The sequence below is a fragment of the Typha angustifolia genome, chromosome 9, assembly GCF_048772165.1.
Source record: "Typha angustifolia cultivar Huaian chromosome 9, ASM4877216v1, whole genome shotgun sequence".
In the NCBI taxonomy this organism is placed as follows: domain Eukaryota; kingdom Viridiplantae; phylum Streptophyta; class Magnoliopsida; order Poales; family Typhaceae; genus Typha; species Typha angustifolia.
Window position 1 is genome coordinate 356,965 of NC_133247.1, and position 25,592 is coordinate 382,556.

The 25,592-nt window shown below is 38.6% G+C and overlaps 3 protein-coding genes across 4 annotated transcripts; all 3 read right to left on the reverse strand.

Moving 5' to 3' along the window:
* Window positions 1-33: 33 nt before the first annotated feature.
* On the reverse strand, window positions 34-14,560 carry LOC140766492 (protein NO VEIN). 2 transcript variants are annotated; one of them, XM_073105865.1, is made up of 13 exons: window positions 14,003-14,548; window positions 13,235-13,569; window positions 11,613-12,255; window positions 11,221-11,325; window positions 10,873-11,050; window positions 8,932-10,709; window positions 8,200-8,412; window positions 5,585-7,840; window positions 5,086-5,198; window positions 3,690-4,077; window positions 3,250-3,567; window positions 2,282-2,539; window positions 34-1,751 (listed from the first exon to the last, which is right to left on the reverse strand). In XM_073105865.1, the coding sequence occupies exons 1-13, from the start codon at window positions 14,456-14,458 to the stop codon at window positions 603-605; spliced, it is 8,190 nt and encodes a 2,729-aa protein (XP_072961966.1). In that variant the 5' UTR covers window positions 14,459-14,548; the 3' UTR covers window positions 34-602. The 2 variants fall into 2 exon arrangements, with proteins under 2 accessions (XP_072961966.1, XP_072961967.1); XM_073105866.1 differs by lacking the exon at window positions 34-1,751 and having other exon boundaries at window positions 2,406-2,539; window positions 3,219-3,567; window positions 14,003-14,560.
* Window positions 14,561-14,972: 412 nt separating this feature from the next.
* On the reverse strand, window positions 14,973-17,168 carry LOC140767222 (uncharacterized). Its single transcript, XM_073107061.1, has 4 exons — window positions 16,955-17,168; window positions 16,636-16,789; window positions 16,005-16,069; window positions 14,973-15,376 (listed from the first exon to the last, which is right to left on the reverse strand). The coding sequence occupies exons 2-4, from the start codon at window positions 16,778-16,780 to the stop codon at window positions 15,296-15,298; spliced, it is 291 nt and encodes a 96-aa protein (XP_072963162.1). The 5' UTR covers window positions 16,781-16,789; window positions 16,955-17,168; the 3' UTR covers window positions 14,973-15,295.
* A 1,169-nt stretch (window positions 17,169-18,337) lies between these two features.
* On the reverse strand, window positions 18,338-25,531 carry LOC140767870 (DNA topoisomerase 2). Its single transcript, XM_073107943.1, has 21 exons — window positions 24,884-25,531; window positions 23,911-24,203; window positions 23,752-23,818; window positions 23,398-23,668; window positions 23,110-23,309; window positions 22,806-23,015; window positions 22,563-22,676; window positions 22,377-22,490; window positions 22,107-22,271; window positions 21,833-22,018; window positions 21,589-21,744; window positions 21,344-21,477; window positions 21,095-21,263; window positions 20,818-21,006; window positions 20,549-20,735; window positions 20,419-20,468; window positions 19,905-20,330; window positions 19,681-19,828; window positions 19,493-19,557; window positions 19,316-19,409; window positions 18,338-19,231 (listed from the first exon to the last, which is right to left on the reverse strand). The coding sequence occupies exons 1-21, from the start codon at window positions 25,466-25,468 to the stop codon at window positions 18,645-18,647; spliced, it is 4,410 nt and encodes a 1,469-aa protein (XP_072964044.1). The 5' UTR covers window positions 25,469-25,531; the 3' UTR covers window positions 18,338-18,644.
* Window positions 25,532-25,592: the final 61 nt, after the last annotated feature.

Genomic DNA, 25,592 nt, shown 5'->3' on the forward strand with positions numbered 1-25,592 from the left:
CCGTTCCTAGAAGCATTCATTGAAAAGAGAGAATTCGACTCTTAACGCAAAATTAAAATTCACCCAATAGATGTACACAATGTGTTAGTCCACATAACAACATCAGCTGACAGCAGATAACATAATTAAAGTAGTACAGTTATATACCCACAGCATCTATATTATTTACAGGAGTGAATAAAACCTTATCTGACAGATAATCTCATATGAACAATTACATTCGATGGGAATTAATGCGATTCGAATAAATAGAATTAGCACATCACATACGTCCTTAATTCCGAGCTTCCCTTAGCAAATAATTGAGAATGATTGTTTCACCGGCCATCAACGACCCCTGGAATCTGTGTGATTTTCAATAAAATATGTATTGCGACATGATCAGTCAACCGACTTGTGGGATCACATGCTGCTTCAGTAGCTTATTTTTACTACTCTTACACCAACAATGACCCAAAATAATCATGCAAAGAATTAAATAGTCCGCTCCCACTCTTGTTATTCTTAACTTCACCCACCCGGATGTAAGCGATTCCACGGTATGACCGGTGCAGCTGTTTGCCCCTTTGGGCGGACCTCAAACACAAAAATGAAGCAGGAATTCAAGTAGTCACCACGGAATCTCTGAGTTGCCTTGACATCACAATGGCCAGACGCAAGGAATTCTGCTGGCAAAGTTTATATGGGTTCTGCAACACTGTTATGCTTGCTTTTCTTGGACCCAATAATACCACATGAGCGATGCTGAATGAATTACACTTTTCCACCGCAAATTGCCATTCCCTCATTGATATTGGGAACCAGTCTTTATTTAGAGATATGGTGGCTTTGACCTCCACGTACTCCCTATTACCCTCCTTATCCCCAATTATCAGATCATAAGGTAAGCCAGTCTCAATTTCCTCATTTACCCATTTCACATTTCCAGACCCCAACTTCTCAGCAAAGAATTTATAAGCTACAATCTCCCCAAGTCTACCTGTTTTACGTGTCTGATTTTCGTCCGGGGTTTGCAACCAGAGCCTATCAATCCCAGTAAATTCTGGCAAGCTAGCCAAGTCCTTGTTTGAACCACCATTGATAACCACTGGATCACTTAATATGCTTCTGCGCTCGGAGTTCAAATTAATCTGATCATCAGCAGAATCAACAGATTCTACCAAATTTGGTCGGTCTATCATCACCACAGAACCTTGCAATGTAGATGTGCATCTTGATGCCACGCCTTCCTCTATGATCCAATCCCCCTCAACCTGAACTGGAGCTGGAATGTCATTCACTTGACATGAAGTTTCAAGAGGCATACTGAACTCTGTTAGCAAGCAACCACCATATGGAGTTGACCCAGGTTTGGAGCGAAAAAGATTTGCTCGAGAAGAATTAAAATCTGGTGCAGTTTTCCAATCGGTAGGTGGCCAATTTGAAATAGTGCTTGGTTTCCTTTGAGATAAGATATTTGGATCAATATGCATGGAGGGAGCATGAATTGGCTGGGGATTTCCATCCTCATGTGATCCCAGCAAAGTTGAAATGGACCAAATAGGTTCATCATCGGGAAGCTTGGGAACATTCTGACTATTGACAATAAAAAATTCTGTCTGCTCACTGGTGGAGCCAGATTCTGCCATTGTAGTGACCATGTGTAGAAAATTTGCAAAGTGTAGTTCAGTGGAACCATTGAAGAAAAATCGAGAGAACTCCATAAATATAGAGTGTGGATCTGAGTTTTGTGTTGCATATAAAGTATTTCCCTGCAGAATAAAGTGAATATCAAGCATCTACGATAAAGATTAAAATCTTCAAGCTGATAAAAGAGAATACTCTGACATAACAAAATCTTCAAAAGCTTGACAGTTATTTAGCTAACCATACTTCTCTTAGAGGTGGCATTTTGATAGAATTTCCGGTTATAGTCTCTCCATTACTATTATTTTTACAAGTATGCATGTATCTTTTAGCTATTCCTGATGCTCCTGGATGCACTAGCAATAATTAGGCATGCCATCCAAGGGATGAAGCCTAGCTCACCCAAAAATCTCAAACCAGATATAGAATAATTACTTATGCTTTGAAGGTTCAAAACAAAGTTCAGATATGACAAAGTCCTTTATATGTACTTGTAAACCTCTGCTCTTTGTTACTTCTTAATATCTACTCAATGTCCAAGAAGCAAATGGTTAAGGTCAATTAGATTAATACGAGTTGTTCATGGAAAAAGAATACACCAACCAAACATTGCTGAGTGAGTTGAGGTAATGACAAAAAATATTAAGATCCAAACCTGCAAAACAGAACTGCATTGAAATCGCTTCTTAGAAGTGCTTTCACGCCCTTTCAAGGTGTACTTATAATATAGTTTCTCGACGACCACAATTTGCAGCTGTGTAAGCTTCTCAAACCCAAAGCACTTCATGTTCTCATATATATCTGGATACATCTTGTTTATATAGCGTTGGGCATAAGGGAGAAGCCAATTTATCAGGGAAGATTTTGCTCCATTGTCTTCTGTACCATAAAATATTGCTTCACGGGACACAACCTGAAGCAAGCAATAATAACAGATGACGGAACAAGTGTTGCAGGGTTAGGAGCATAGGTAACAGACTGAGAAGTACTGATTTGCAAGAGAAGAAGATAAGATATATGAGAAAGTGGCATAGCACATTAGGCTCCCTTCAATGCAGATTCTAGAGGGTATAAATATACACCACCTCACCATCTTTATCCGCTAGGTTAATTCTATGATGCAAAACAATTGTACAGAAAGAAAAGACAATGGGCATGTTAAAACTAAATTGATTTATACGCACTTTGCTTTCATAAATTAGAAAATACAAAAGGTTCAACTCTTTCATTATAGTGTGACAAGTTAGTCTATTGTAATTGTCATGATGGAAAATGTAGATTTCAGAACTAATTCATAGATGTAAGATTATTAAAAATATTTCAAAGATGTAAGATTATCAAAACATTCTATAACTTTTCCCATCTAACCGGCGCAATTTAATATGCCGTTGGCATCATATTTCTCTAAAGAATCTGACTCTGATAATATCAGAGGTAAAAACACAAGTCTAACTCTGATAACATCAGAGGTAATAACACAAGTCTAACATGAGGATCTATGTCGATTGTTGACAGACAATTTCAAGATAATTGTTTCCATCTAAAACTGAATAAACTACAGACCAACAGAATTTACAAATTAAAACAGTTACCATGCCGGTATCTCCCAACGGTGATCTATACCTTTGAAAGAGCCGGAACACCTAAACTTTGCATTAGCTTGGCAACCTTTCCAGAGAGTGTTGCCTTATCTTCAATACTAAGTTCACCAAAATATAGAAAGTCCACGGCATCAGAATTCTTAAAATGTTGTTTCAACTCCTCATCATCAGCCCAACATATGAGACCAAAAGATGGGTGGAGAGATACCCATTTATCCTTCAAGGTTGGGAGCACTGTATTTTCCAATTTGTGAAGATTATCTTTCAAGTATGAGAGATCTTCAGACTTTGGTACCCCATAATTGAACTCATCAGCCCATCTCTTTAGTACTCGGAAAACCTAACAGGATAAAGAAGTCATTAATGAAATTAAGTTCACCTTACAAACCATTTAAAGAAAATGATAAAATATCAGAGGTGGGTACGAATGAAAAAATAGTACTTTGGGGCAAGACCACTTACCAACTTAGCTGCCTGCGAAGGTGACACAACACTTGATAATTGCAGTAATATCTCAAAATAGCCATATAAAGAAGGAACATCAGGTACACCACATGCTTTAACCAAAAAATCATGTAGGCTTGGATATACTGCTGACAACATCTTAGATAGGAGGCTGTAATTCTTCTTTGCTGAAATGAATTCCTTTGTCATATCAAAACAACCAGTAGGGTCATGCCAGTACACATCTTTTGGAGATAAAAGTACACCCGAAACTACTTCAGTGGATCGAGCACCCCAAAATGGAGTGAAAATGAAAGAACTTGATATAAGCTCCAAATTCATATTCACCTTTGAACTGGCAACCCCATCTGAGATGAAGGTGTAGAACTTTGACATTTGAGCAGCACTATCACAAAGAAACAACTACCACTTAGCCACATTACAATGAAGACAACAATAAATAGAAACACTCCAAGGGCCTGGACTACAGCATCCTAAAGAGAGTAAAGATAAGCAAGATAAAGCAACTGGTGACTGAAAAAGCTAATACTAAGAAGAAGAAGGAACTCTCTTGGAAATCAATCAATATACTGGAGGCACGACCATCAACAAATTTTGGATGGTACAAATAGATTGAATTCCACGGTTCCAGATGGAACTACTATAAAAACCTGAATGAAAACTCGGAATTTATTATGAGAGAGATACTCTAGATATCACTATTTCTGTAATTGGTGGGTCTTTTTATCTAATGACATTTAATAGGCTAATAAGTTTAAAATTTATCAAAACAGAAATACTATAAAACAACCACATAATTCTGAAAAGGTAAAGAAGTTGTTGTACATATTAAATATGTTACTCATACCAGCACTCACATCAATGCCATTAAGATGCAAGTCACCTTCATGATATTTTCTTTCAAGTTTTTGGCAATAATACTTTGTCAAAGAAACTTATTTTGGAATCTATTCATTGAATCAGTTGCATAGGAATATTAATATATTGCATGACAACTAATGCCTTCATGGATTAAGATACTCCACTTTATTCACTGGGAAGTGGATAAGAAGCCTGTAGTGTCATCAAACAAGGTTTAAACTTTGAAGTATCAAGTATCAACTGTTGCATGTTCTTTTTAGCTTCAACTATATTCTTGTGTTTTAATTCGCTAGGCTCTATAGTCAAGATCTCTACACACAAACTTGCTCTTGTGTTGGTCCTATTGGCTATTGCCCACTTACCATGACATCACAAAGTGGCATGCCACTTAATTTGAAGACCAAGGTGCAATTTCTGCTCCTGGCAATTCTCAAACTACAAAATTTCAGCCGAAAACAAGCTAGGCAAGGACATGGAAGTAATACAGACAACATTGACAACTAGATTATGATTAGAAAAAAAAGGTCAATACCTTGCATTAAAAGGAGTTTTAGATTCTCTCCAAGAATTGAGAACTATCATAGCATCATCCAGTGATACTTCAGTCTTGAATCCAATCTCCTTCAAAAGCAATTTGCTAGTGACCTGCACATTGAAAATGAAAGAAACCAAAAGATATATATAATTATATACCAGGGAAAAGCTGCAACAGACCTCAAGGAAACCAAGAATCAAGTTATGAAATATGTACATGTATCAAATACTAAAATTGTAAGAATAAAGGCAAAACCCAAGAATCAAGTTATTCACTAACTCAAGGAAACTATAAATTTCCATAACTAAAACCCTTTTTAATAGGATTTTTCATCCTTCTACTTCCCAAATTCTTATTGTTTTTTCAGGGTGTGAAGAGAAGTGTCATGCTGACTTCCATGTCGTACGGATATTGGCACATATACTCTCGGTGAAAATAAGGCTAAAAAAATAGTCAGCAAACCATAATAGTTTGTAACTACAGAGTACGGGCTAACCTGTGGAACAGCATAAGGTGCCATGGTTCCCAGAAGAGAACGTACACTCTCACAATCATAATATAAGTCCTTCGAGTAGTGAAGATCTTCATCCATGCTTGATGCTATCCATTTAAATTTACGGATGCTCTTAATGAATGAAGACTCAATAGTTTTCTCATCCTCGTTAGGTCCCAAAGTGATATGACTTCTAGCCTTAGCACTATAACAATCATCCCAAAATTTATCAAGAACCTCCAGAAGGTAAATACAATTCTTTCTTTGATTCTGTGACGAAACTATGGCCAATAAATTAACTAGCTCAGGTGACTCCCAATCATTAATAAAAGAAGGTGTTACACAAAGATCTCTGATGCAAGAACTGCCTGAAACAACAGAGGGAATTTCAGGTGCACTCTTTTGAAGACAAATAACTTGCACAAAATCAGTAACACCTAATTCCAGGAGAAATTCCCTCCACCATGTTAATCCAAATTGTAATGACTGAGCACTTGGATGTTTCAAATAGGCAGCATCAACTTCAATCCACTTAACATCTGCTACGCTGATTAGCTTCTCTACATCAAGAGGATTTCCATATTCCTTACTGAAGTGAACTTCAGACGGGCACTTGTAACCATGATTTGTCAATAATACAGGTTTTTTCCTAAGTTCTGCAATTATTTCTGCTTTTTCAGCATGACAACTTGCACAAGAACATTGAAAATGAAGCATAATGAAGGATAAATATTCAACCATCAAACCCTTGTCTATTTGAGTGTGTACACTATTAGCTAAGGCCTCTAAGATGTGCCCTTTTATTATTTCATGTGCAGATAATTTTTGCACACCAATTTTATGCAGCATATCCACAACATTAGTTACTCTCATCTCTTCAATGATATATGCACTTACAGTTGCTGTCAAAAGGAGGGGAGCGACGATTCGAAGTTTACTGTATAGATTGGGGAACTCTTTCACATTATGTTTGCCTTCACGTCCGGCACTCAAAACATCACAAGGTAACCATATTGGACCATCAGACACTGAGCTATACGAGCCATCTGAAAGTGGAATAAATGGAATTTCCCTAAGACAACATATGATATCGCTTTCCAAGTTAGTATTTAAAGAAAAATTTCCGGTAGATTGTGCAGACAATGTTGAATATAGCGTAGCAAGCCAAGCAGATAACCAATCCAGACCAAGTGACTGAATACGATTACTGCGACATATAGATGATATCAGCTCAGTTAAGATTTTAGGACCATAATCCTGAATACCAAGCGCTTTAGCTAATGTATCAGACAAAATTACATCCTTATTTAGGTAACCAAGCCCAAGGTATTTCTGAAGTAAGCTATCAGACAACAGCAGACGAGCCTGCTCATTCCAACCTCTGAGCACTCTGCACGGATGAACCCACTTTAAATCAGGACCATCCAAAATCAAGCAGCTTTTCATACGCAACTTAGAAATTATCATGTGAGGAAGATGAGAGAAAAACCCATGAACTTCCCCTACAAGTGGAACAAAACTCATAAAGGCTGTGATAGCCTTTCCTGGATTACTCTGAAAGCAAGGAAGCGCACAAAAGGATTCTTCTGCACTAACAAATAAGGCTGGGAATTCAGATAACAACCATTGATTCCAGGCACTATCCCCATCTACCTCCTCTCTAGACGAAGGTAAAACAAAATCTCCTTGAAGAATAAATTTCAGCCCATAATTTCTGAGAGGAAGAAAAGCAAAAACAGGTTGTAAACTTAGAGTAGGTTGATATTGGCCATTGTCAGAATCCTGCAGAGTGAACGCCATGGAAATCTCCGTAGTGTGTACATCATGACGAATAGTGCTGCCTTGTAACTTCTTGCTTACCACTAACCAACTCATTATCTCATTACCTTTAGAAATTTTAACAATGCCGTCACTAAGGGACTTTCTTCTCATAACCAGAAATGTATCATTAAGCATATTCTTGAACTTTATACACTCAAGACGGTGAAGGAATAGTAACAAGGATGGATGGAGATCTGAAAACATGGATATGATAGAACTCAAACCTGTCCCCTCTTGAAACTTGCTTCTAAAGGGAAGCAAAATACATGTTCTCCAGGAGGAACTGTTTATTTGGTAATCTTCAACAGATAACAGCCTGCTATACATGCTGACATCACACGGCAAAACCACAGTTGGTAAGACAAAACCAATCTGGCCCTCAGTTATATCAAACTTGACATGAAAGCCATTTGAATGAATCTCTGGGGCATCAGTTACCTGCAAATTATCCATGTGAATAATAGATTTTGTGAGTATACTATTGTTAAATCATGTTTAAGGTTAACCAATGTAATTCTCCAACAATAAAGATTCTAATACAGAATATCAAGGTGAGTAGCACCAAAAGCATGACCCCAAAGAAGGATATATACTATCATTTAGGAGCATCAATTTGGTAACTTTTTGTGCTTCCACATTTCAATAAAATTCAATGAATGGCCACAAATGAACATATTGTAACAAGGAACTTGAAATGCAGATAAGAGTATGAGTAATCAAGAAGTTCTAGTGAATTTGTGAAGCTGAAAGCCTGAAACAAGATTATTATGCCTAACAATGTATCTCTCAAACCATACCCGGAATACAGATTTGAAACCAATGCCCTTATGCCCAATATATCCAGCATTTGATCCTTTCTTCGTCGAATTTCCAATATCACAAAGTGCTCTAATATTCTGGGCAGAGAATCCCAGTTCATTATTTAGAACAACTATACCAGACTCCTCAAGAATGAAGACTAATGTGGGTTCCACATTTTCTGGGTAAATATTATCATCTGCATTTTGTACCTGATTTCCAACATAACAATATCAGATAAAACCCTAAAGATGAGTTCTATATTATGAAAATATCTGATAACATTAGATATAAAGAGGTCAGTGGTAAAACTTCATTAAGAAAAGCTACAATAAAACTAAATAAACAATTAGAAAAGTGAATTCACATAGAAATGAATATGGCATCACAAGCATACCGATATGATGTTGCTTGTGTTTTCTCCTACCAAAGGAAGAGATTAAATAAGCATAAAGAAATGATATCAGCAATAGTTTGAATATGTATCACCGTCTTTCTCGGTAAATAGCAAAATGATTTTTTTCATCAAATAAAGATTTCTTCAATACCAGACAAAGTAGATATCAATGTCGGTTTTACAACAAGGAGATTCAATAGAAAGCATAAAGCCTCTAATGGCGCCCATTTAACAAGATAAAAACACACATGAATATTGCACTTCATGCGTTACATGATAAAAACTATCATTTATCATATAAAAAATTACAAACATTGAAAAAATAGAAACTTACAAGCTCAAGAAGAAGATGAGAATCCTGGGAATACAATTCCTGTGAAAGACAATGCAATGCTCTACCAAGGCGAGCATGCTGCTTCATCAGCAAACAGCTCTCAGTATAACTGAGATTTGGGTCTAGACCAAATTCTTCACGTCGAATGGACTCAACAACATCAGTTGCCTCTTGAAGATTGCCCTCTTCCAATATTCCAGATTTGTCGACAGTTAATCCTGTAATAACTTCATTTTCACTGACAGTGCTTGCATTATGTTGCCCAAGAGCTAATGTAGCATCCAAATCCATTATGTTAACCTCACTAAATGGTTCATTGTTATCTGTTTCAGAAGTACTGGTCACCACACCAACAGGAAAGTTGGAATTGTCGGAGGTAGGCCTCTCTGATAAATCTGATATATGAATCAAATCCACACGCGGTGCAGAAGCCACCTTCAAGTCAGTAGCCGCTGTTGACTTAAACTTATGATAATCGTTAATCCAATCTGTTATACCAGATCTCAATCCAATGTCATGAAGCATACAACGTTGAGAGGTTTCGCTGCATTCATGCAAAACAGCCAAATAAGCATTCTTTGTAAAGGGTTTAAGCCCTGAAAGCAGTATCTCTGCTGCAAAACTCCAGAATTCTGAAGGTAGATAACCGAGACATTCAACTATAAATCTCGCCACAAAACTGACTGCATTATTGATTCTTGACAATTCCTTGTGCATATTACTTGCCTGAGGATTGGAATCTGAAATTCCTCGAGAATCACATGAAAGAGGACTGAAACTGCATTCCTGATTGTCTAATTCTCCTGAATCCATAGAGTTCCTAATGATGACATCAACTGCTCGATGTGCATAGCACTTTAGAAGAGAAATTGGGGCACTCTTCGCACCATGGTACAAGTATAACAACGATAACAATTTCACTGCCACTTGAAATGAAGAACGTTGAATAAAAGCTTCTAGAAATTGATCAACAGTGACCGAAGCTTCAATCTTGATGAACTTGCCATCCCTCGTCACTATGCATGCCAACTCTTCAATTTTAACATTCAACAACCAATTCACAAATGAGCCAAGTGAGGGGGCATATACATGATCCCAATGTGACCACAATAGTAAATCTGACAACAATGGTGCTTTAAGCAAGCAGCCAATGGCTTCTTGTGAGGAAACTGCTTCAAGAGAATGAGACTGTTGAGTAGCTTCACTTATCATCCCAGAATCACCTAGTGAAGAAATATCACCATACTCCGATGAATTTCCAGTCCACTGTTTTCCCAACAATGCTATGGAAAACACTATACTTTTGGGATTATCACTTTCTCTCTGCCCCTTAATACGATCGAGAAAGTGTTTCTCAGGTTCCTCTCCCACCATATTGAAGCTAACTGTCGGAAACTGTCTCTTGAGAAGCATGAAAGCGTCACTTTTAGCACCATCACTCAACCAGTTGGTCCCAGCTTGGCAAAGCAAAACACCAAGTTGTTTTTGAACCATGACAACTTCCAAATAAGATGGATAATGAAATCCCCCTATTATGAAACTGGAAAGCTCATGAGGAAGGAGGGAAGCATATTTATCCAAAAAACCAAGGAAACTTCCATAACCAAGAGAGCTAAATTGCTCAACGGAAAATCGATTAGTCACCCACATTTCACAATCATGGAACTTCTTCAAAGATAAGAGCCTCTTTTTCAAAAGTGGATCTCCTTCTCTAGGCATTGTATTATTGAACTCAAAATAATCAGCAACCCTTTTGATGATATCATCAACAGTTACGCCTGTCAGATATGGAAACATCAGTAGTAATTCACAGGTATAAAATTGTTTAACCATGAGGAACAGGAATATTACCTATAATGTGAAACACTAAGACAATTGTATCCGAGCACTTGGAAGAAAGCTAAGGAAAAGATATCAAGAGAAAGACAAGAAGCTACTTACTATAACCAAGTCCACTGGAGGCTTCCTTACTGTTAGATACAATACTTTCTTTATTTAATGGCCCGATCTCTATCATCTTAGCGAAGGTGGCTGAACATGGATTACTAGATCCATTTTCACCACAGGTTTCAAAGGCATCATAAAGGCTGTCTAACATGCCATGTTCCATGGATCTAACCTGCAGTTTTCATCCACCAAATAATAAAGAATGGATACTCATAGGGATAGACATATATATACATGTACTTGCATAAAGATGTAAATCCCTCAGTACATTTGTGTTAAATATATAGAATTGCCGAATATGTACAAGAAATGGAAATTGACATATCAAGGGGAACAACATACAGCAACATTTAGCAACCCAATACCAGGGTATGACAAGAAACTCTTTCTTATCCTTCTCTGCTGCTTAACTGTTTCTGCATAGAAGTTCACCATCAATTCAAGTACCTGCAATGACGATAACAAGTAGAATTAGAATTTTCTGGAACTAATATAGATCAAACGATGTTCAAAGAATATTGTTCAAAGAATATTGTTCAAACCAAAAACCAAAATACTGACAAAACAATGTCAAATGCATGTTAATTGCTAGAGCGCATGCTGAAGCAAATAAAAGCAGAGGTAACAGAACAAGACATTTTTCTGCTTCCTTATCTGTAAGATAAATTCCAACCAAGATTCTGGAAGTACAAACTATATCCAGGGGGCAAGTTCTCTAAAAAGAATAGCAATACCTCTGCAACAGAATGTTCCCCACAAGCTTCTTTCCAGGTCGCAATGAACTGCTCCATCTCCCCCCTACTAAGTGTAAGCTCACGCAGATTTCTCTGAATTTTGTCTCCAAAAATTTGTTTGTCCTTTAGCATTTTGTTTCGCACACAAGAATTGTTCTTTTCTTCCTGTAACTTCCTTTTCTTGCCAGAAGATCTTTTGGCTCCACTGTCCATCAATTTGCCATTTCCAAGAGCTTCCTTTTGAAGTGTTTCAGATTTCAGGCCAAGCCGCACCATTTCTTCTGTTGTTGATGGATATGGACAGCTACTAATACGCTTATCACAGTCCTTGTTATGAAATGAACTCTGATTTTGGCAGCTACCAGTATTATCACCTTTATTGTCACCGTCATCATCAACATCGGCTTCATCATCGGTAGAATCAAAACGGATATGCTTACCACTAAAACCATCCCATGTAGAAGAGAATGTGTTGATACGTCTAGATATAGAAGTAAACTTCTTGTCTAGTATTTTCTTTTCCAAACGAATTTCAGATTGTGATATATATCTCTCTCTACTGCTGTCAGCATTATGTTTGACCGATTCTCTGAGAATGGTAGCTTCTTCTCTCCTGGCCTGCCGAATATAGGATATATGCAACCTATGAAAAACACTTTTCACTAGTGAAATAAGGAAGCTTACAATTCGAATAACAATCAATTAGACTTTGTCTTTGAAGAGATTGCCATCTCTATAATGAGGTAAGGTAGATGTGGATTGACTGATCCAACCACAAATTGAATGAAGAATCAGAATATAAGATTTGACCTTTCGAGATAAACATGCTATATACTGGAACCATTAGAAGGCAAAATAACAAGAGAATGTGACCAAATGAATATGCCACTGGAACATCTATATTAAATGCACAAATATAAAAGGAGGCCTTAGCGACTCATCTGGGAACAGGAAAATGAAGAATAATAGGTTATCAAGGTAAGTATTTTGACTATCCATAGGGCCACCTTATAGGAATTCCTCATGTTGAATCCTTTGTACTAGACAGTTGAACTAAATTAAACAGAACAGCTATACTGATAAATCAGCATCTATGTTATGGCCTGATATTCGAAACACCTGTCTAAATGAACTCAGGGAGCGAGAGCAACCAAGACTTTCCAACAGCAAGGGGAAACCAACAAAAACTACAGTAGCTTCCTGGCATTTTTCTGGAGTTGCAAAATATGTAGAAAGATTTATAGATAGCCTAGAACATAATTTGCATACAATGCATATTCATATAGCAAGATCCAAAATATGTCAACCTTTCTAGAGAGAATTCTCTTTAAGATTAGCTTTCGAGCAGACTAGCACTAGGAGGTAGGTAGGATAGGCCAGAACTCCTATATCCTCCAGAAATCCATTTCACCTATTCAAGCAAGGATAGGCCAAAACTTATCTACTTCAGAAACACCTACGGACCAAAATATACCAATAATAAGATCAACTTTGCATTAATTTTAAACCCTGTACATGTCTCATTTATTGACATGTGATAAACCCACATAAATTATTTTTTTATTTTCCAAACATCTTCTGCGAAAAATGAAATATGCAATATTATGCAGCTATGTACGTACCCCAGACTTTGAATTCGTACACCAAGCTTCTCCTTTGCTGGGACGGACTTCTTCTCAGCAAGAAAATCCAAAAAATCTTCCACTTTAATCATCTTTCGGGACATGTTCACGAAGGTTTGCAAGAAACCAATAATTTCCTCGCTGCTTATTTTGAATACTTCTGTTGAATCAGAAGGAACTGAAAAGTAATGTACAGCAAGCGGATGGCGAGACAGAGGTCCCACTCTGAGCTCTTCAAACTGTTCAACACCCTCATTCTTGCAGATTTCGACCTCCAAGTCATAGAGTGACGTTATTTTCCTCGCAGCAACAAAGCAATGTATGAATGCGCTCACCTGATATCAAAACATATAAAATTACCAGTGAAACTTTCTCACACAAATCAGACCCTCTGGTTTCATGGGTTATTCTACTTTTCCTCTCTGGCATCACCAATAATTATGACACGGTAATGTATTTCATATAGTTGGCTCAGTCAGGCAATCAACTGAACCGGTGAAAATCTAAATATTAGCATATGCCCAGAAATGAACCCAAAAGAAGGGCCCATTATTATTTGTTGTTAATTTCAAGAATACAGAATAAGGCGCAGATATAACTTTTGACCTACTCAATTACTTATATATATATATATAGCTTACTTGATTAATGCTCACTATCATAAGGGAAATTCCGAATAAAGCAATATAAGAATGACCAAACGAAAGAAGAAAGATCCGTGCTTCAACGAAAATGCACATCACAAAGACAAGTCAGCACAAAACCCACCTTTCCCTCGGTAATAAGAAGCTCCCGCAGAGGCCTAACATCCTGAAGCTGAAACCCTAGCGAGCTCCAAGAATCAACCTGTAACGAGACGAGAACAGCCTGAGACACCTTCCACGCCGACACGCTCTCCCCGGCCATGATGAGGTCCTCATGAGCCTTCACTGCCGCAGCCTCTGCCCTCTCAAGAAGCGCCTGCGGACTCGGAGTGGTGGCACTAGGGTAAGGGAAGGTAGGGCTCTGGATGTACCCCGGGTTGGGAGGAAGGGGAAAGGTAGAGTTCTGGAAATGGAATTGGGCCAGATTGAAAGGGTTCGCGAGGTACTGGAGATTGGCGGCATAGGGAAAGTTAGGGTTCTGCGGAGGACATTGGGAAGACAAGAAGCTGCCGCCTCCGGCGATGGAACCGCCGCCGCCACCTCTACTTCCGCCGCGGCCGCCCCGCTGCGGCCGGTACATAGATAGGAAGGAGAGGGCGAGAGACCGCGCGTTTAGCTTTCAAGGGGGAGGAGGAGAGCGGTGAAGGCGGCTATGAAAAAGAAGTTTATACGTATATATAGCAGATGTTGAGTTCGGGGAACTGAGTTGTGAGATTAAGCAATCTTTGACCGCCTCAAACCCTATAAAGAAGCCAAGATGTTGAGAATTTTTCAATTTCACACCCTAAATTGTTGTTATTCTAGTTTACCCCTTCTGTTTATTATTTTTACTTAGAACCCTATTTTTTTCCATTAAATCATAAAAAGCATATCACTCGGGGTTTTTTTCCTGAAAATCCAATAACACATACAAAAGTCGATCTAATAGTGAAAAACACTAGCGTCCAGCACAAATATATGCGTGGTTCCTGGCCGCAATAAACATAACGTTAAGGTATGAAATCGAAAAAAAAAAGAAGAAAAAATTCCTTTAGATCTCTTAAAGGAAAATAATTTACTGAAATGCTTTCGTACCAGATTTATTTTGCCAAATGTCATGTGAAACATAGAGGGTTTTCATCCGTGATGCAAAAGAAATAGAGGATCAGAAAGGATTCCGAGATCATTTTACTAATTAGTTACATTATAAGGATAATGTATTGTCCTTAGAAAGGTGCAGTTCGGTCTCAATTCTCCAACAATGGTTAACACCCTTATTCCAAAGAGGACAATTCAAAGGCAGTCACAGCACCATTGTTAAAAGTATTCTCTTGAGCCACAGCTCACATTCAAGTTTTGTCAGAATAATCTCACTCACTCACGAATTACAGTAGTTGAATGTTTCAACAATCAAGAGCAGGCACCACAACCTTTGGTCTCACTTAGCAGGATCTGAAGATTCCGTGGAGGCGGTGGATGCAGTGATGTCCCTGGGGCACTGTGAGACATATGGCTTCAGCTGCAGCAAATTTACAGCATAAATCAGTCAGAGCACAGCACAGTTGATGAGAAGATAGTTGATGAGAAGATACAGAATCAGGGGGTTCATTATGTGCTGCTAATCACGCAATGTTCAATATGGACAAGATAATTCAATATTGAGTTGGTCATTATAAATCAAGGAAACTGAAAGATTAAGGAGTTAACTTCTCTCAAGCATCACCATTAATCAAATAAGTTGACATGAAGTGGACAATACTTGAGAAATCATTAGATGCCCCAATCTAACAATGTTCAGTGTTGCTTATGACAATAAAAGCAACATAATCATGATTGTGGAATAAGAAGTCTTCACACAACCAGGCAGAGAAACCAGAACCACAATATTTCCGTTAAAAAAGGAAGATATATGTATTGGTCGTACAATTTTTTGAAAAGCATTACCACATATTTCCAGGTTAACCCAATAAAACACAATCTACTAGTTCTAGTGACCTCGACAATAGTGTATATGCAAAACAATTGTTACAATGCGCGCTAATTAACTTCAATTCTACTGGATATCTACAATGAGTTGAAACAAGTTGATATATAGCATAAAATTACTGAAGACCTGCAGCTTACAGTGTCAGTGAGAAACCGATTACCTTGAAGTCAGTTAAATCTGGAACAACATAACGCGGCAACTTTTCATCCACAACAACATATCCACCTGTAACCAATCACGTATTGAGTAAAACAATCATAAAGCCTTTCAAAAGATCATAATAAGATGTAAACCACCATAAACTTGCTCAATTTTGTTATAGAAGCAACAAATAGTAAATTATAAGTGTTCCTATCAACTTGAAGCATCAAGACGCCAATTGAAGTTACACACCTTTTCCGTATCATGTTACCACACTAACCATGTTCAAGACATTTACAAGACGCTCATTCTACCATAACCGCATCTGGGATCTCATAAATCACAACAAAAGAGTAAACAAAACCTGGACAACTTGACATGAGGTTGAAGGATGCTAAGCATAATACTGCAATTTATCAACTTACTAGGATCAAAAATTTTAAATAAAACTGCAATTTAGCAACCTATTAGCTTGCCGTAACTAGCATGACATTCATATCAAAAATCAATAAATTAGTAACTGTGTCGATACAAATTTCAGAACATGTCATATAACGACTAGATGTAAATTAGATAGCCAATTATGTACACACAAAAAAGCCAACATTTAATCAAAAAAATAATTCAACGTAGATAGGTTCACATTCAACCTTTTCGAGTGTGGAAACCAGTGGGCTTGCAGTTCTTTCCCTTGTAATAGTCTCGGGGCCCTCTTTTGGAAGATAATATGCTAAGTGATGACGTTCGCTTCCTGCGCATTGCCCTGCCTAAGCTTGTAATCAATCCCAAAGGCATTTTCTACTCCTGCAAGCACAAAAGCAAACAAATAAGAGGAGTTCTAAGTTTTTGATGATCACCTTGACTAAATGGAATCGCTAAAGAAAAATATAAACTCAGTAATCATTACCAAAGAAGCTACGAAAGGAGAAAGATGCAGAAAAGAAGGGAGAAAGAGAGAGTAAGGGATACCTGCGATTTAGAGTCGGAGACTGGAAGTAGTCCAGCGAGGCAGGAGAGGAAAGAGAAATACAGATAGAAGGAAAGAGGATTTCCAGTTACTCGGAGAGCTGCGGGGCCGGCAATTGGAAACTGGAGAGATGACCGGAGAGGAAGGGATCAAGAAGGCGTCGTTCGACTCCCGAAAGCCCTAGGGGGTTAAGGTATCGTCTTCTTTCGTCGAACGGCTGGCTATGTTAACCTTTATGTTAGCTAAATGACTATCAGCCGTTCGATGAATATCTAACCGTAAGAATAGTATATTCGGACCGGAACTGCCAGCCAGACCTGTTTATAACTCGTTTATAAAGATATTTTCAAAATGTTTTTCTTTTATTATGTTGCCCCAAAAATACATGAGGGGTAATTTAGATATTTTAGGTTTTATGATAAAATATTTTGTTAACGGTTCTTAGATTAAAATTAATTCATAGTATTTTTAAAGCAAAAATATAGAGATCAAATAGAATGTGTATGTGAGAGAATAAAGGCAAAACATGAAGTGTACTTTATAATTTTTTAAACTACTTTATGCATCTTATTGTACAAAATTTATCTGTGAAAATTGATCAAATATGGATTGGATTCATATTCGGATTCATATTTTAGTCCATACATGGATTTTGATATAAATATCCTAACTAAACAAGTACAGATAATTTTTAATTACAGATTAAATAATTTTTGGATATGAGTCAAGATAATTTCTAGATACTAATAGGATCTTAAATAGAATTATATTTTATTTTAAATGAATTATAATTTAAGACATAATCAACATAAAATACTAAGAGTTTCAGAAAAAAATACCACCTTTTGCTTATATATAGCCGAAATATAAACTAGGAAGTTTTCAAAGGTGCTGAAACTATGCTAAAATGGATCAATAGTTCTATCATAGTAAATGCTAAAGAAAATTAAGATGGTAGTACAGCTTGCTGATGGCGGTAGATGGCAAGAGAGATGATGATGACGGAAGATAAATTGAAGATAGTGAATGGAGAGGTAGATCACTTCTTAGTGGAGGCAGCTGACCAAATAAGATTTGGTGAAAGAGATGAAAAGATCGGGTAGGGTTAGCGTTAGTGATAACGAGTTGGGTTGGGCAATTCTATGCAGTTAAACGGATAATTATTCAGACTTAATTCATCAAAATTAATTGTACCCATATATATATTCCGAATTTTTTCTAAATGACTAATTGTATCCCAATACAAATCTGGGTGCTTTTCTTCTCTAAACTAATATCCATATTTCGATAAGGTAGAATGTTTTTTATACGTATCCGATAAGATCCGAGACAAATAGCTGGTCAACATAATCTTGCCCATTTTCACTATGTCAAGAATACTTTTAGAAGACAAGGTCGCTAATGACTTGATCAAACAATATAATATCTGAATATAACAAGCTGACCAGTATTAGTATATATGTCTCCAAGTCATTAATAGTTCGGGTAAAAGATCTAATAACAGTACTACTCACAAGTCTGCCATTTCCATTAGCATTAACTTGCTGGTGCCCCCCTCAACGGTTGCAGCAATTCTTTCTACTAGAGGATGTCCTAGTAACCTCACTCTAAATTTGTGCCAAGTTTCAGAAGTCAATATTACAAGGAGCACAATGAGAAATGAAACAAATATACAACACTGCAGCACTCTTATCAATCTTCATCTTCCTGAAAATCTGAATCATTGCTAATAGATTCAACTTCCGTCTCCGAATCACTCTCTATGAACACAGTTCTTCTTATGTTTCCCCTCTTCGGTCGTTCTCTCGGAGCAACAACAACCTCTTCTGGGCTGCCAGATGCGGAGGACGACGAGCCTCCGGAATCCTCACTGCTCGCAGAAGAACTCAGAGTCCTACCCAACACCGAACCGCTCTTCTTATTGAAAGGAGAAGCCCTCATCTTCCTCACCTTCTTCTTCGGGGAGCTGATCTTGGCATCGTCCGTCGGTTTCAGCACATCTGTGATTAGCTTCTGGCTTAACACAGGCTTGCTCTGGGATGTTGCTCTCTTTGTTGCGCCTTTTGAAGTAGTAGCTTTAGGCTTCTCGGTAGCAGGCTTTCTTCCCCTGGTTTTCTTTTCTTTGGGAGCTTCCACCGCCTCAATTGCATCTTCAGGAATAGTTGGCATGTAATCATCATCATCATCAACATCAAACTCTGAGAAGGTTGACGTGGCGGCCTTCATTGCCGCTGTTCTTCTACTAGGTTCTTTCGACACGTGTTCTTCAGTCTCCATAGCTGCAAAAAGAAACGCAAGTGTTAAGAGTAAATTGCAGTGGTTTAGGAAAGATATGCTACGAAAATCACGATGTGATAGGATACCAGCATGATCTGGAGAAGAGTTGAGGTTATAGGCAGCCAGACGTTCTTTTAGTTCAAGTACTTCGTCTTCCTCGTCGCTCTCAATAGTGTAAGACTAAATGGATGAAATAAATGGTCACGAAAAGAGAACTAGTCTCTAGCAAAATCAGAATAGAGGGGGAAAAAAACGGAACGCACCTTTTTGGCAGTAGCTTTCTTTTGCTGCCCTCTGGGTTTTGGTTTCGATACCTCAGGAACATTGCCTGCGGTAGTAGTAGACATTGGACAAACATGCATGAGTAAAATGCTACCACAAGGTTGTGGCAGATATCAAAACTCATTACTGAAGAGCAAACAACTATTTTTAACAAAGTGTAACATAGTACCTGTATCATTTGTAGCAGCGGAGGTGTTATTTGTGTTGTTCTTTCTGGGCTTCTTTGGCCCTTGCTTAGATACTGCACCCGTAGCAGTGTGCCTTGATCTCATCTCTTTTCTCGCCACCTCAGCGTCAGCATCTTTTCCATCTTGTTCCTGTTTCAACAAGTGCATGAGAGGACACCCAAGTGATGATATATTGTTGATTGCTGGAGCATCGAATATTACTTACATCTAGTTCCTTTTCAATGGCATCGAGATCCTTCATCCAAAGAGACTTTGGTGAGGCTTTTCTCAATTCGTCAACCTCGTCCTCTAGTTTATCTTTCTCTGCACAGAGTTGCTGGACCTTTTCCAGCGTCAAGGTACCTATGGCCATGGAGAGCAAATACTCGTAATCACTAGCTCTTACTCCACCTTTCCCTACTTCAAGACTGTCTTCATTCTCTTCTGCTTCATCTGTGACTCCAGTAACTGCAGCATCAATACCCTTTGACTTTTTCGGAAAAGGAGTAAAGCCTTTTTGCTGCAGCTCGACAAACAATTCTGCTCTCTTTCGATTACTGACTACTATATCACCACGAACTACGCCAAGGATGAATCTGACTTTGTTATCCAGCTTCAGCAGATCCAACTCAAGATTGTCCAGAAGTACTTTCTGTACTCATAAAGAGAGGTGGTTAGTTTTTTACTCATCCAATACCAAGAGAAACCAAACCTCACAAAATCTAGTCCAGAATACAGACCCTTCGTTTCTCGTAGAATTCGAGCCTTAAATGGAAGAAGTCCTCAAGAACTGGAAAGAAAAATGTCAGCCACAAGATGAAGATGAAAGATGAATTTAACTCAAAATACAAATGCATAGACAAGACTCACTCTGTTCCGGCGTGTCATATTTCTTGATAACGCCATTCGAATCAAACAGGTGCATATTGGTAGTTCCAATTGTTGTAGTGAGCTTAAATTTTTTCTCAAGACCTTCTTGTATAGCAATGCTCATATTTTCCTCAGTCAAAATGACTTCAAAGTGCACCGTCGTATCGTCATTGTGCTCACGGTAGTCCTGAAAATATTAGTAGAAATCAGATATTTGTTCAGGAAACCATCTGTTAGTAAAAGTATTTGATGAACTCTGAGTAAATCACCTTGATAAATGGTTCCTTGATCTTATCATTTCCAGTCATTAAAGACTCCAGAAATTCCTTATAGTCCTGAGTCCATCTACGAATCGGCAACTCTGTGATTCTCAATGTTGTGTTATCGACCTGTTCTATTATACCAGTAATGGTGTACGTTACACCAGCTTCCTTTGTAGCCGACTTCTCTATAAGACCCTGGTAACAATTCATAGTTTAATATCTCGTCGTCTTTATCTGCTTCAGAACATAGACAATCTTACACGATAAGAAACGTGTGCCTAACCTTAAATCCCTTGTACCATGGATCCATAGGCTGCATTGGCTCGTCATTTAATAACCGCCTTACATTAGCAACTATGTCTCTTGGGTTGTAGTTAGGAATAAAGGAACTCCATCCAGTTCCTATCCCTTCACTTCCATTGACCAAAACCATTGGTATAACAGGCACATACCTGAGATTAGGGGAAGCAATACAAGGTCAAGGAACGCAATAAGATGAGGATAACAAAATTAAGAACTCTAAGATCAATACCAAGTTGGTTCTATTGTCTGGCCATCTTCATTCAAGTAATCAAGAAGAATATCATCATCCTTCGGAAACAAGGAACGAGTCAAGGGAGAAAGGCGAGTGTAGATGTATCTTGCACTAGCATGATCTTTTCCACCCTGAGTTAGAAAGAAAAGGTAACTCGTTTTAGATGTGCCCAACAACCATGATGGATAAGAGAGATAATAATAACACCAGATCAGTTTGTTCTTTTAATCAAGAAAGCTCACTTGATGTCGGGTACCAAACTGCCCATTAGGCTGCAGAAGGTTTATGTTGTTGCTACCTACAAAATCTTGGGCCATTCCAATAATAGTACTAGCAAGACTTTGCTCACCGTGATGGTAAGCTGAATGTTCAGAAACATAACCAGAGAACTGGGCAACCTGTACAACAGAGAAATCTACAGATTCTTCGCATGAACGTATTTTGAAATAGTTTTAAGCTATCAAGGGGACTATTCTCTTGGCATACCTTAGCTTCTTTTACAAAGTTCCGCTTGAATGAGCAAAACAAAATCTTCCTCTGCCCTGGTTTGAGACCATCAACCATTGATGGTATTGACCGTTGTAAATCAGCCATGGAAAATAGTATCAGCTCCTTGTTAACAAAATCGCTGTATTTAATACGCTTCTCGCTTTGATCAAGGTACGTTCCAGGCTGTCAAGGTTCAATATAATGGTTACCTAAAAAAAAATTGCACTAAGAATAATCAATAAATTCCCATCAAAATAATGATATTATTTACCTCAAATTGGCGGAGCCAATTTTTCCTAGCCTCAATTTTTTTCTTGCTAAATGCTAACTCTATTGCATCTCCATCTTGCTCGTCCACCCATACAAAGTCCTTTTTGTGCTTGGCAATATCTTCGAAGTACTCCTTTCCTTCTTTTGACGTGCTTGTACCCAACCCCTATCAAGTAAATGTAAGAGACTTAGTTGGCATTTCAATGTTCAACACGCAAAGCTGCCTGAGATTTAAAAATTAAAAAAAAAAATGTTGGATATTGCGACAGACCTTATAGTACTTTATGGACCAACCATTTGCATTGCCACCAAGATTTTCTTTCCATGCTTCATACTCTGGCATAGAATAGAATGATAGGACAGTTTTGTTTCTGTTATGAGTTGCCTGCACAGGAGAATACATAATTACCTCAGGTATAGAAGTTCTCTAGTGAAGAAGTTTTCGACAAAGGGTTACCTTCACAATGGGAGTAATGAACTCGACCATAAAAGATGGAATTTTGAGCAGAGATGGCCAAAATGAATGGATGAAATTAATAAGCAGTCCTTTGATGTGGGATCCATCGTGATCCTATTGGAAACAGATGATAGCTTGATAAGTATGCTAGCAGTTCGCTCAACAGTTTAGATTCAGAAAAATTTATAAACAATCAAGTATTTTCCAGCGTCAAGAAGAAATGCCGAGGAATATGGATCGGACCTGGTCGGTCATGATCATAAGATGACCGTATCTTAGTCCTTTTATGCTGTCATACTGCTTCCCATGTTGTAAGCCAAGAATCTGCTTTATGTTCTGAATTTCTGCATTGTCCATTATCTGCTTGTGGTTTGCATCTCTCACATTCAATAGCTTACCCCTCAGTGGGAAGACACCATAATAGTTCCTCCCTACAACGGAAATGCCAGCCATCTGCATGTAGCAAAAGGGCAGTTATTCTTTGGAACTAAGATAGCTTAACAAGCCCACAATATTTTCCCTGAGTAAGTAAGCTCAGAGTACTCACAGCAAGAGCCTTGGCTGAATCTCCTTCAGTCAAAATCAATGTGCACTTTTCAGAATTCCTTCCTCCAGCATCATTAGCATCCTCAAGCTTAGGTATACCAGTAATCCTCTGCCTCTTGGTTCCATCAGTCTTCTTCAGTTCCTTGCTCTGCTTGAAATCAGCCCAAGAGAGAAGACTATTGACAACTCCCGATTTGGCCACTGTAAATGCAGGAATTTAGTTGAAAACTTTCAACCATCTCCCAAAAAAATTCTAGATCCAAGTAAAAGAAACAACTACTGTGCTAACCCTTTTTCAGGAACTCCTGTGAGATCTCGCACTTTGATCCAAAGCTTCCTTGACGAGTAGTCAAAGTCTCTTTGGTCTGTGAATCAAATGCAGGATTGTCAATGAGCGCATTGACAAAGACCCACAAATGGCTTCTCACATTGTGGGCTTTGAGATTGGCATTCTTGTTCTTCTTGTTCACAATATTCATCACGTAGCTTGCGATTTGGTTAGTTACATACTCCACATGAGTTCCACCCTTTATGGTGTTAATCCCATTTACAAAGCTGACCTGTTAACAAAGGCGAGCGATTAGTCAAGAGCTGAAAACATAATCGCCGAAAATTTGCAAAAGGAGTAGTCTAAAAAATTTACCTGCTGGAACTGTCCTTCACTTAGACTGACGCAGATCTCCCACCTATCGTTAACCTTCTCCAGAATTCTGCACAATACATTAACGACCCAATAAGCTTTACTAGCAACGAAAAAGAGCCTTATCTTGTTATTATATAACATTGCCCGTTCTTATCAAACCTTGGAAGGGGCTCCGGTCTCGATTTTGAAGCAGAATGAAGGTATAAGTTGACATAATCCGAGAACGACTTCACAGGTACTCTTTGACCATTCAACTCAACCTTCACAGTTTTGCCAAGAGTTCCTGCTAGATCGACGACCCGCTTCTTCATAAGAGCAACTACGTCGTCTTCCAGATGGGTCATGTTGAACTTGGCCAGGTCAGGCTTAAAGGTGACCTTAGTCCAGTTCTCTCCTTCCTTACACTTGGTAATGGAAGGCTCAGACTTTTTCCCCATGTTATCAGAGAAAACCTACATATAACAAACACAGAATCCATCACGATTGATCACTTAGATCCTAAGAAGAGCCAGTTCTTGAATCATAAAAGGGTCTACTTCTGGGTCTAAATTTATGCTAAAAGCAATTTCCTGCTAGAAATATGCAAGGACCAATTAAAGAGTACACTGAAGAACCACCAGGAATCGGAAGGAAATTCTAGTTTAATCAAAACAATTGCAACTAAAAGAGATTAGAGAAACTGTAGCACAAAAGAAGCCAAATTAGTACTGATCCTAACTATGAAAAGTTAAAAATTAATCAGAAAAACAAAGAAGTTCCTCAACCTATCCAGTTTACGCTGCCAAAATAATAAAGAAGGAACTGCAAATAACAGGCAGGAGATGTTCATAATCCGAATGTCAAATTCACGTAAATCAGAAAATTTTACACTCCAAATTCGTGATACTAACTGAGATTAGAGAAAATTACAGACCCTTAAAATTTTGTAATCTGAGATTTCGACATAAAGCACAAATTGCGCCAAAACGAAACCCTAGATCTCCATCGACACCAAGAAACTGATTCGACCATAATCGAAACCTTAACTGGACATCATTATCATCAAACTACGAGAATGATCAGGAAAACGAAACAGATTTGATCCAAACGCAAGTACGATCAGAAAAAAAAAGGTTCAAGAATTCATGATCACCTGCTTATACTTCTTCTGCCTCTTTCCATTTGCAGTCTGGATGACGAACTCCGTCGAGAAGATGTTCGCGAGCTTCGCACCGTACCCATTCCTCCCTCCTGTTGTCTTCTTGACGTTATCATCGTAATTACTACTCGTGAGGAGATGTCCGAAGATCAACTCCGGCACATAGACCCCCTCCTCGCTATGGATCTCGATGGGGACCCCGTCGCCGTTGTTGTAGACGCTAATGCAATTTGATTCGGCGTCGATGTCGACCTTAACGGAGTCCATGGATGGATCCCTCTGCTTGTTGTCGCCGGCGTTGACGAGGATCTCATCAAAGATCTTGTACAGGCCAGGAACGTAGGTGATCGACCGTTGCACCATCTCGCCGCCCTCGTAGACCCAAAGCATCTGAGTGTGCTTCTCCACGGAGCCGATGTAGGTGTCCGGTCGGAGGAGGATGTGCTCCAGCTGCGTCTTTTTCTGGTACATCTCCTCGATCGTCTTCTTGGGGCCGGCGCGGGCCATGGCGCCGGCGGCTCCAGCGTCAGAGTTGTAGGCGGAGCTGGACTGGAGGGGAAGCTTCTTATCGATGGCCATGGCGGAAGGGACCGGAGAGAGAGACACGGAGGTAGTGTCCTGAGAAGGTTGCGGGTTTAGATCGGAGGTTTTGGGGGATTTATGTGGAGGATCGAGAGGGGGGTTAACGGTCGACTGGTTTGAA